The sequence below is a fragment of the Sphaerodactylus townsendi genome, linkage group LG06 (assembly GCF_021028975.2).
Source record: "Sphaerodactylus townsendi isolate TG3544 linkage group LG06, MPM_Stown_v2.3, whole genome shotgun sequence".
Lineage (NCBI taxonomy): Eukaryota > Metazoa > Chordata > Lepidosauria > Squamata > Sphaerodactylidae > Sphaerodactylus > Sphaerodactylus townsendi.
Window position 1 is genome coordinate 23,243,163 of NC_059430.1, and position 11,930 is coordinate 23,255,092.

Below are 11,930 nucleotides of genomic sequence, written 5' to 3' on the forward strand. Positions count from 1 at the left end.
CATACTGGGGGAAAGCAGGACTTCTCTTCCCACTTTTCTTCCCTATGAGAATACAAAGTACTCATAACAACCCTGTAAGTGAAGAGCAGCTCAAGAGACTGGCCCAAAATCACCCAGCAAGGGTCCATGGCAGAGTGGGGATTTGAACCAGGGTCCTCCAGATACTAGTCCAACGCCCTAACCATTACACCATCACAGCTCTATAGAACCCCCTTCTGAAATGAAATAGTTCTGGTATTTAGTTTTATATAGTGCAGTGTTTGCAATACTAACAATTAACAACGGAATTGCAAAAAAAATGCTGGAGTCTCACATTTGAATAGGTCCCTGAGGAAAACCAAGTATGAAAAATAAATCAACAGAATTACAGAGCAACATGCTGCATTTCATGGCCATGTTGCACTTTATGCACTAACAAATACAAATTTGCCATCAAATCTCCCACTACCTCCCTCCCTAGCTGCTTTTCCTCCTCTTTCCTAACCTTGCAACTCACTAATGTAAGTCCCAACCCTGAGTTTCGGAACCTCTATCCTATGGCAAGTCTTGCTAGAAGTAACATGCAAAGACACAGAAACAGAACATTGATGTGTCTTGTCCTGCGCTGGCATCTAGAACATGCAGCATGACACCACAGTAACACAACCATCACAGTCCTGCTTTCACTGTCAGATCTGGCTGTATTTAACCCAACATCTTATTGTATCAGACTGCAGATCATAGACAGCTTTTGATCCTATGGAAAAGATGCAAGTATGTAATGTGGAGAACATTTCAGGCTTCAGCAAGAGACAGGGGAGGGGGGAATAATGCTTCTCTGTACAGAATTTAAGCAGGATCCAACCCAAAATCAGAAGATTAATAACAGTGTTCACAAAATTAGCCAATTTTCTCTTTAAGGAAGAGAAACAGGACAGCTGTGGCAGTTCATTTTCACTCCAGGCTTTATTCACTTTTTCCTTTTCTTGGCCATCAAGTCTCAGCTGACTTACAGTGACTCCATAGGGTTTTCAAGGCAAGAAAAGTCCAGAGGTAGGTTACCGTTGCATGCCTCTGTATCACCCTAGTATTCCCTAGAGGTCTCCCATTCATACACTTGCCAGGGTCGGGGTTGAGGGTTGCGTGGACTGGCCCAAGGTCATCCAGCAAGCTTCCACTGCAGGAGTGGAGATTTGAACCTGAGTTTCCCAGCTCACAGTCTGCCACTTTAACCACTGCACCACGCTGGCCCTCAGGCTTTATTCTGCTCCCTGGAAAAATGTTTTGGAAATTATTATTTATACAGCATACTACTGGACTGCTGTAACTAAACAAGGTGTTTTTTCAACATTTCAACAGGGACCTATAAGAACAGACATGCTTCCACCACTAACTTGCTAGGATAGCATTGCTTTATGAATATTCAGTGCCCAACAAAATTGAGAAGTGAAGAACCTGAGGGCAAGTGACATTTTTTTAAAAAAGCTGCATAGCTTGCTCCTGAGTAGTGAAACCTATGCTCATTTTTGTCTAGCTAGCTTCAACTATGCTTTCCTCATGTCTTCCACGAAAGATGCTACCAGTGGGTCACAGAAGGCCAAACTCCTCCTAGCACTGCCACCATTTTGAGCAGCCTTCAGGGAAAGAAACATGTTCTTTATATTCCAAAGTGCTAAGACATACATATTTTATTATACTGAGATAGATAGTAAATCCTCAGTACTCCAGATGATATATGACAGCTCAGAATGTTAAAGGAGCAATTAATCAGACATCCAGGTTTCTTATGAGCACCTACAGAGTTTCACGTGTCTGTACATTCCCTTTTCATTTGTCTTCCGAATTCTACATCTCAGTAAGTACTTGAACACACATGACTCTCTCTGCTGTTACGCATCACATTCCAACAACTATCATTCTATTCCTGCGGCTCCTTGAAAACTCAGGAAAGCAACCTCTGGTATTTCACAAGAGCAGCTTTTCATATACATTTAAAAGTTTTAAAGAGCATCAACGGTACCACAATTGTTACATCTGCTGTAAACAGATGGCCCACCTCAGGTTTAATCACATTGGTCTAAGCTGCTTAGGCTCTTGGAGCATGAACCAGAGATTCTGGGATGGCCGCTTGGGGTACTGTATTCCCCAACCCTGCTCCAAGTTTCTCCATCTGATCCCATTACTGTCAATATTTTTCAAATTCTACAACAAATTCCAAAAAGGAAGAAAAACATGAAACTTTATGTGTATCAACATTAAAGTACTAGATCATATTGCATTTTGAGTATACACACTAGGATAAACAAATGAGCAACAGTTTTTCAAAATCTCCTAAGACTGTAATGCTGCACTGATACAATTTTAGGGGGCGGGGAATCTACTAACAAGTGTAAGATATGAGACAAGCATGGCTTTAACAACATATATTTTTCTCCCTGCAAATTAAATGCTAGGGTTTGATTAATCAGTTTTCTGAAGCTCAGCAGTGGAAACTAAGCAGCTTTCATAGCTTGCTGTGGTCTTACTTAAAAGGTGGTAGAGTTTGGCAAAAAGAACTCCTGAGAATCACTCCATCAGAAGGATAAGCTGAATTCAGGAGGGTGTGTACACGCGTGCACACACACAAGCTCAATTGTCACAAAGCCCTGGGGCAATGTGTGGGCACTTCGACCTAAGGCAAACAACAGCTGAATTTCCCTCCACCCGTCCATCCTTTCCTGCAAGAATAATGGTGGCAAAACAACAAGCTCGCAGGAGTCATCAGGCGGAGAGAGCCCAGAACCTGGAGGAAGAAAGGACAGCAAGGCTGTTCAAGGCAGGCAGAGTGAACTCTTTCCTTATCTGCTGTAGAAGACCAAAGTCATCCCTTTTGGACTTTGCCAGGAGCTCTGAAAAGTAGGAAGAGCTGCAAAATGAGTGGTGGGTTTAAATTCACAACCCCCAAAGGTATGGGCAGACAGCAGTGTTAAATGTGAAATACCCTTTCGGGTTTCATGTCTGTTCAGGAACACCTGAGGGATAGTTCATATCTCATGCTAGAGATATTTAACATGTTCCCGCTTTAATTCCACCCACCCCCCACCCACCAATCCCTCAGATTTGCAACATCTCCAAAACCACCACCAAACCTCCCACCACTTCAGGTGCCCCGATAAAGGCCAGTCCCCTCTGTCCCAACCCCTCCACCCCACCCACCCACCCCTCCACAAAAACGCACTTTTAAGGCAAAATCCAAAACAGGAATTTCACGGCACCAAAATAAATCAGGCATCAAGGCTCATTTCGACGCTGATGCTACTAACATGGCCACCCTGGTGCAACACAAAAGTAGCATCTCTTTTAAAAGCATGGGTCGCCTCCTCTGGAGAAGCGAAGACCGACTCAGCAAAAGCTTTATGCTGCAATAAACTTAAAAGATGAGCCTCGATCCCGGTTTTTAGCGGAGCGCAACAGAACTAAGAGGGGCGCTCGTCTGGACGTTTTGTCTCCTCTCCAGAGTTTGCAGCTGCCCCTTCCTCCTCCTCCAAAGAAACCCACCGATCCATCTGGGAGAGCAACTTGGGGGAGGGGGAAGACTGGACACAAAACAACGGCGCGACTTGAGCCTTTCGATACAGCAAACTGCGTGGACGGCGCTTGCACGGACTTCGTGCGCCCATCCCGGCGAAAGGAGCGGACACGCCCAGCAGTGTCCCCCTGCTGGAGAAGGGCCGAGGCAGGCGAAGGAGCCGGGCGGCCGGTGCCCCGGGAGACCGGTTATTGTCCGGCGGCCGCCCGGAGCGGGAGGCGGGGCGGGGGGCGCGATGCGCGGGGCCGCTCCGCGACTCACCTCGATCTCGAAGTCGGGCAGGCGGAACGCGGTCCTGAAGAGCGAGCAGAAGTGAGCGATGGCCGGCACTTCCCACCACGAGCGCAGCTCCCTCAGCAGCACCGAGGCGGGAGCCGAGGCGGCGGAAGTCCCCTCAGAAGCAGCAGCCACCGCCGCCGCCGCCGCGCCTTCGTCCCCCCCGCCGCCGCCGCCACAACCGCCGTCCTCCTCCGGGCACATCGCCCTCTCGCCCCGCGTTGCCCCGAGAATCGCTGCTGCTGCCGCCGCCGGGCCGGTCCTAGCCGAGAGAGCCCCCGTCCGTCCGTCCGTCCGTCCGTCCCCCCTGCCTCCCTCCTTGCTTCCCGCCGCTCTTTTCCCCTCAGCAGCCGCGGCCGCCCCCTCCGCGCCGGCTCCTCCGCATGGGGCTCCTCCGGGCTGGCGCCTCCTCAGCCGCCTCCTCTGGCTCGGGGGTCTCTAGGGCCGGCGGGGGCGGCGCAGCTGCTGCTGCTGCTGCGGGCGACCCATCTTCTGCCCCCACCGCCCCGCGCCGTCGTCGTCCCCTCCGCCGCCGCCGCCGCCGCTGCTGCCCTGGCCATACAATGTGGGAGCTCCGCGCGCAGCCGGGGAAACAGATGGGAGGGGGGAGGGGCACGGGGAAGAGCGAAGAGGAGCCGAGCGCCACTGGGGAGAGAGGCGGAGTCCGAAAGGGAGAAGCGGGGGGCGTGGTCGCGGGGGGCGGGCTTTCGCGAGCCTTAAACTCCGAAGAGGGAGGTGCGCGTCGAGAAAGAAAGGGGCGTAGAGCCGTGTCAAAGGGCGGGGCCTGCGAGAAGCGTTCGAGGGGAGAAAGGAGAGGAGGCGGGGCCTCGACAGCGAAGGACAAGGAGGCGGAAGAACGGATCTCTCGGGAGCCGTTAAAAGGCGAAGGAGGGGGCGTGGAAGAGGAGCCCGTGCTGAGCGGCGGCTCGGCGCACGAGGCGGGGGCGGAGCCGCTCTTTATCATAACAACAGCTTCGCCCCACCTGTCTCCTCGCAACTAGCCAATGAGGAATCGCGAGGTGGGCGGGGCTGCGGGGAACAGCGTTTTCTATGGGTGTGAGGGAAGAGGAGGGCCTCTTTTTGTAGGAGTGAAGGGGGCGGTGGTGTAGAAGGGGAGGTTAGCGCGGAGGGTTTACTGCCCGGGAGAGGAACTGAGCGTGCTGTGAGGACTTTTTCTGTTATGGACATGCTGAGGTTCAGAGGCATTCATCAAAGACGTTTGTGTAGCTGAACAAGCTGCCTGAGTTTGAAGGGGCAAAATTAGACAATGAGACTTCTCCTATTGTATCCATATATTTTTCTCTAAGTGATCAGCAACTCTTTTAAACGATAAAATGGATTATGTTGACTTCTATGACTTGGTTTTCGGGAACCGAGGGAGCTCATAGTCAGACACGTGTGTTAGATGTTAATAAACTCAAAGGCATGATGAGAGTCATTCCATGGCAAGAATGCAGGAAGGGAGAGGAGCAAGTGAAGGGTGGACCCTCCTAAAACAAGAGTTCTTGCAAGCTCAAACCATTAGTATTCTTGCTATATGAAAATGTGGAAGAGAATTCACGATGGGGAAAATTTAAACTCCAGTGTAGGGTGCCTGCTTTCCCAAAGAAAGTTTCAAAGTCTTCATTCTCAGCTTGTACCCCCTGTTGTTGGACTTCCAGTGGAAATGTTTGGCCATAGTGTGAGACACTATACTAGATGGACCACACAATCTGCTTTATCCAGATGCTCAAGTCGTGCCATTGTTTTGTGTCCAGTCTTCCCCCACCCCAACTCCTATTGTGTTCTTATTTCTTATGTCAATCAGATGGCATGTTGACTCAGCTTTTTCTTTTCCTAATCTGCAGGCTCAGGTTCAAATCCTGACTGTGCCATGGCACCTTGGGCCCATCATGTTCTCAGCCTGACCTACCTCGCAGGATAAAATAGGGCCTGCAGCAAGTTAATGAGTGCAGGATTTTAACCATTATAATACTGAAATGCCAAATGCTGCAGCTTAGCTATTAGTAGGAGCTAGAGGGAGTATGCATTTTACTTCCATTCTGCAGACATTCCATTGGCTGCCCATTTGTGGTATATACTGCTGTGTATAGCTTATTAGAAGGACCCTAATTTTTATTCCACTTAATGTGCTTATTACTTAGGCTAATACTGAATCATTCTTAGTCTATGCTTCACTTCTTTTTGGATGGCTCCAAACTTCTAAAATCACAATGCATTGGTTAGTGTGGTATAGAAGTTAAGAGTAAAGGTAAAACAATGTTTTCTCTTCTTGGATATGGCGATAGCCAGATGTTGCCAGAGACTAGACCACATGTGACAAAAGGACTAGACTAGACTTTGTATGATAAGAACTTTACAATGTTGCCATCTCTCTTTATGGCTTGCCTGTTGTTTGACAATTGCATTTTATTCCTGTGTTACAAAAAAAAACCCCAGTCTCCCTCAGGTAATATGCATTCAATTAAAAGCAACTAAAGAAACAAATCTGTAATAAGAACAGAACAAAAACACATTTTGAAAGTGTTTTAAGACAGTGTTGCGTCACTGTGAGGCCCCTTCCACACATGCAGATTAATGTACTTTCAATCCACTTTCAATGCCCTTTGCAGCTGGATTTTACTGTGCAGAATAGTGAAACCCACTTGCAATTGCAAACAATTGTGAAAGTGGATTGAGTGCACTATTCTGAATGTGTGGAAGGGCCCTGAGTTTGGGTGAGACTTTTAAGGACAAGCTTGTGCGGATCTTTTTTCACTACAGTTTCCCTAAATGTTGCTTCTGCTTGATTTACATCAAGCTTCTGTTCCTGTTTGAAATGATAGTCCCAGTTATACATGCAACTAGATCTTATGTGTTTTATTTGATAATCCCTCTAAATCCAGTAGGGTTTGCTCCCAATTAAGAGGCCATGATTGTAACCTGATCCCCAATCTGTTAATTCAGCTATAAGCCTCATCGGGTTCAAATGGACAGTTTCTCCAAGAGTACATATGGTCTCATTCAAAGGAGGTGGCCGAATCTGTCCAAAGGAACAGCATGCAGTTGAACTGGCAGATTTGCCTTCCCTGGGGCACTTACCTCAGTGGATGGGTGAAATGGTCACTATACGGCCGGCTGCCACCAGCCTCCCCAGGAGTGGGATGCTGCTGCAGCAGAATCCCTGTGTCTCCACTGCTGGCTCAGCGGGGTGGTGGGAGGGATGGTCTAGGGCAGGGGTCCCCAAACTATGGCCCGGGGGCCAAATGTGGCCCCCTCAAGGCATTTATCTGGCCCGCCAGGCATGGCGGCGATGGCTCCATTCATGTGCAGTGGGGGCTCGAGGGAGAGGAGGAACCGGCCCCAACGGCTGTTGATTGCAGTTACATGATGGCACCCCCAAATCTCCATGAATTTTCTGACCCAGAGTTGGAAACCTTACATGTGGCAATGCCTGCTCCGCCCTTCCCTCTCAGCTACTCCATGTGTTGCTCTCAGGCTTTCTGTTCCGCCTCACTCCCATTGGCATCAGCCAGGCTGGTGAATCACTTGCTGGCTGCTAGGGAGGAAAGAACCCAGGAAGATACCTGATCCTGGGTTAGATGGAATGCTTCATTGGGAAAGTTCTGCTTTTTTTTTTACAGGGGAAGGTATTCCACAGCCTCCCCAACAATATTTGGAGCCCACCCTGTACTTGACATACTTTGGTCACTGTTCTAAAAATAGACCATGACAGAAAGGCTGAAAGGTGAAATCAAACATTTTACAATCATTTGTGCATAGGAATTTGTTCATAGTTTTTTTTAGTCCGGCCCTCCAACAGTCTGAGGGACAGTGAACTGGCCCCCTGTTTAAAAAGTTTGAGGACCCCTGGTCTAGGGGCTTGGCTGGAGGAGGAATTGACTTTAGTTAGCTCTTTCCTGGTCTTATGCTGGCAGTGGTTGGTTTATATACTTATCCGGCCAAAAGGCAGCGCCAGTCTACATAGCCCTGTAGAGGTTTCTCAATAGCAGGGAGGCTTTTTCTCTTTGCAAGCCTTCCTACACTGTGGAAAGCCTCTCAGGGAGCACCAAGGTGCCATGGCTGTGGGGGTGTGGCTGGTCACCTGGCCATTTGGATTGCCTGTTTTTTGGGCTTAATCACTGAATTAACTGCCCATACCATCAATTATGCGTCAAACTGCTGCTGAGTCTTCCACCTAAAATATTCAAAGGTTTTTGTTAACAAATTTTAGTTAAGTAGTCACTATGGCCAATGAGATGGAATTCCACACAAGTGTGCATAGAATTATAACCTAAATTAGACATACAACTCAGTCCTAATAATCTTTACTAGGAAGAGTCTCCATTGGTTTCAGCAGGGCTCCTTTCCAAGTAAGTGCACTTAAGATTTGGAGCTAAAGTCAGCCCCCAAAAAAGGGAAAGTGGGAATCAGTAGAACCCAGATAACAGTACTGCTCAATTCCGAGTTACTTAATTCTGAATTGAAAGGAACTGTGACAGACATCAGTCTTTCTACTCATGAAGTTTTATGAAGTTATCTCAAACTTCTGCCATATTATGAACCAGTTGCTGTTGAACTGAGAGTTAGTGCAGCAGTTAAATGCACGAGCTATGTACTGGTTCAAATCTCAGGTCAGCCATGTGTGGTCTAACAAAGTCAGTCCTGAGGTAATGATTTATTCTTCTTCGTACTGTTCTTTTTTTGGAAAGCAAATCAGTTATGAATGGTAAATGTGTATTTGAATGGCCAGGTTGCTCCAGCAGTATGTTCAAAAGTGAGAGCAACATATGTTTTCAGTTACCGCACATAAGCTTATGGTAAAAACACCTGGCTACCAAATACATATTTTGTACTGTGGAGTTGGAACACAAAATATGCTGGTTGCCACTAACTTATCTGGCTTTAATAAGGGATAAGACAAATTCATGAATGATAGGTCTATGAGCATTTATTAGAAATGATGGCTGAATGGAATTTCCATGAATGCATGGCTATACTACCTTTAGAAGGGTTATTGGGAAGCAACAGTATGCAAGAAGGGAGGAGGCTATTCCATTCATATCCTGCCTATGAGTTTCCTGAAAGCATCTGTCTATCTGCTATTGGAAATGAGACATTGGACTAGGTCAGCAATGGCGAACCTTTTCGAGACCGAGTGCCCAAATTGCAACCCAAAGCCCACATTTATCGCAAAGTGCCAACCAGGTAATTTAACCTGAATATTGAGGTTTTTGTTTAGAAAAAACGGTTGGCTCCGAGGCGTGCGTTACTCAGGAGTAAGCTTGGTGGTAGTCGATGGCTTTGCTTTGAAGCAACTGCACAACTCTTCCAACGGGTGAATCACGACCCTAGGAGGGTTTACTCAGAATCAAGCCCCATTGCCAGCAACCGAGCTTACTCCCAGGTAAAGGATTGCTCTTTAGTTTAACAGCCCTTAACAGGGTTACCTACACTATTTCCCCAAAACTAGGTCCTAGGTTTAATGCTAATAATCGAGCCCAGCAGCCCAGGAGGAGGGGGCACTCTGTTTGCATGTGCCCACAGAGAGGGCTCTGAGTGCCACCTTTGGCACCCGTGCCATAGGTTCGCCATCACTGGACTAGGTGATATGACTCTAGAAGATCCCTTCTCTTCTGCTCAAATCTATAATGATACAAGGGTCTGTTCGTCTGTCTGTGACACGCAGAACTCCTCAGAGAATGAAGCTAGGAGTCTCCACCTTGGCCACAAATGTCATAGTGATAATGGGGGTTGCAGTGCCAAACAAAAAGGGAATCAGAACACGCTGGCCTTCATAATCTCCACAACCGCCCACCTCCTGGCTTTTTGCATTGGAGGCTGTAGCTGTTTCTTGGAGGCACATCTCATCAGAACATAAAGCTAGGCATTTGAGAATTGGCTGCCACCAAAACATTTTGGCCAGGTAATCTCTTGCTGAGTGACCTTTGGCGAGGCTCAGACTCTCAGCTAGGCCTACCTCACATGGCTGTTGTGAAGATACAGTAACAGAGAAGAGAACAATACTCGCTGCTTGAGGTCCACATTGCAGAGGAAGGTGGAGATCACATTTGTTATCAGTCTACAGTTCACAAAAACAGATGATCGCTCTTTCTGTTGCTTCATCCAGTGTTGTTACAGCAGTTTTGGCTGGAGGCTGAGCTATTCATGTAGTATTCTAGCATCCAGTACTGAGAACTATGAGGTTAGCTAGTCCATCGTGCAGCAGCAGAACCCCTAATACAATATAAAGTATGATCCAGATTTCCAGTCTCTACTTTCATTTCTAATATGGGGATATTAAGGCATATTGAGAAGCTATACGAAGCATTCTGAGTTTTTAGAAAAGGCAATATATAAATACTTAAGGATACATATCTTCTATATATTGCTGTCAGCCACCCATGGGGTTAGCTAGAAAACATTATCTTTAATACGTGCCTTTTTCAGCTAACAAACTCCAATTTAAATATATATATGTGTGTGTGTGTCCTTATTTATTATACAAACACAGCTAGGGGTCCATATCCAAATTTCCTTTTGCAGGACACCATAAATTCCTGGGGACTTATGCAGACTAATTTTTTTGCGACCCAATGCCCCCCCGCCCCCCCTTTTAACATGACATTTTTGTGAGCGGCAGCTAGGCTCAGTCCTGCTTATCAGGCATTGGGGGCGGGGGTGTTAAAATTTACAAATGGATATTTTCTCCATAAGGGAATCCCCTCACAGCTGTGACTGTGGGTGGCCCCATTTTACTGCTTTCCTGAGAGGCACTTGACCATGATCTTTTCTATTACAGGGAGTTATGATTGTGTTGACAGTGCCCTTTATTTGAGAACTTATTAGTGACTTAGAACACAGTCGTGTATTATTTCAGACACCTGTTTCTTCCTCTATTGTACTATGTGGCCAGTGGCAGCCAAAAGTAAACATTTTGGACTGTCTTCTACAGTGTTTAACAAATAAGAGAAGGTAGGACACCATCGAACCAAAGTTTAGGTTTCTCTAGCATCTTTTTCACTTGGATAATTGTAAGTACATGCTTAACTATTAGTTCTAATACTATTAGAGTTAATGGGACTGAAATGTACTGAAACTTTAGCTGGGTTGTGGCCTCTTTTTTAAAAGGGTTATCAAACTCAGTTGTCATTCGTTTGGGACCTGATTAATGTTGATACCTCTAATAGGCAAGGTTCTGCAAAGGAAAGTTGCAGCTTGACAGAGGAACAGGTAACACATTCTATCAAGCCTTGTAAAAGCGAGATGGATTTAGTTCTAAGGTGGATTCTCTGTGTTAGATGCATACATAAAATAAATGGTGCAGGCAAGGGAGCTGGGGGCTGTTATTTACCTCTCTTCTGAATGCAAGATTAAAGGGCTGTCCTGTGCAACTGAAAGGCAGCAAATTTAAAATGATAAAAGGAAATACTTAACACAATGCATAATTAGCATATGGAATTCATTATCCTAAGATATGACCAAGGCCAAGAGTTTAGTAGGTTTGAAAAAAGAAGCAGACGTTTATATGGGTATTGAGAACATCTGTGGCTATATTAGATGAGATTTAAAAAAAACTTTTTTCAAGGGATATAAAAAATCCTCCTGCTTCAAGGCATGGAATAACAACTTACTGATGGTAGGGATTAAGGAGCAACTTCCCTTTCTGTGCAGGTTCTTTGGTAATTGTCCCTTCCAGGATTTAATGCACTTTCCTTTGAAGTATTTGGTTCCTGGCAGCTCGTAGCAAAGGGATGCTAAATTAGATGGACCATTGGCCTGGTATTGTGCTGTGGTTGTTTGCAGCATGTGATAAGCACTGAGAGCATTGTTTTAGTGATGAGGAAAAAACCCTGTTCTACACATTATGATACAGAGCAAGAGAAAGCAGTAACACTCCTCAGATTCAAGTCTGATTTCCTGATAAATACGGAATAAAAGTGTTGCAGTTCTGAAGTGTGTACATGAATATGTGCTATCGTTTTACTTTTTTAGTTACCTGGTATTGTTGTTTTTAAGCTATTTATCTACAGTTATGCTCATTGTTTGCTTTTTCAAAAAAGACCCTGAAATTGGAGGTTTGTGGGTCACATGCAGACAAAATGTCAGGCTGAAGTGGTCATGTCCC

General features: G+C 46.3%; 1 protein-coding gene across 3 annotated transcripts in view; it reads right to left on the minus strand.

Annotated features, from left to right (window-relative positions):
* LOC125434777 (cat eye syndrome critical region protein 2) overlaps positions 1-4,452 on the minus strand; it is a 137,649-nt gene extending 133,197 nt beyond the window's left edge. The window contains exon 1 of one of the 3 annotated variants that reach the window (XM_048500469.1): positions 3,809-4,452. In XM_048500469.1, coding sequence (XP_048356426.1) covers positions 3,809-4,027 — 219 coding nt within the window. In that variant the 5' untranslated portion in view covers positions 4,028-4,452. Of the gene's footprint in view, positions 1-3,196; positions 3,277-3,516; positions 3,634-3,808 lie in introns of those variants that run through there. The other 2 variants (XM_048500471.1, XM_048500470.1) reach the window with 2 other exon arrangements.
* Positions 4,453-11,930: the final 7,478 nt, after the last annotated feature.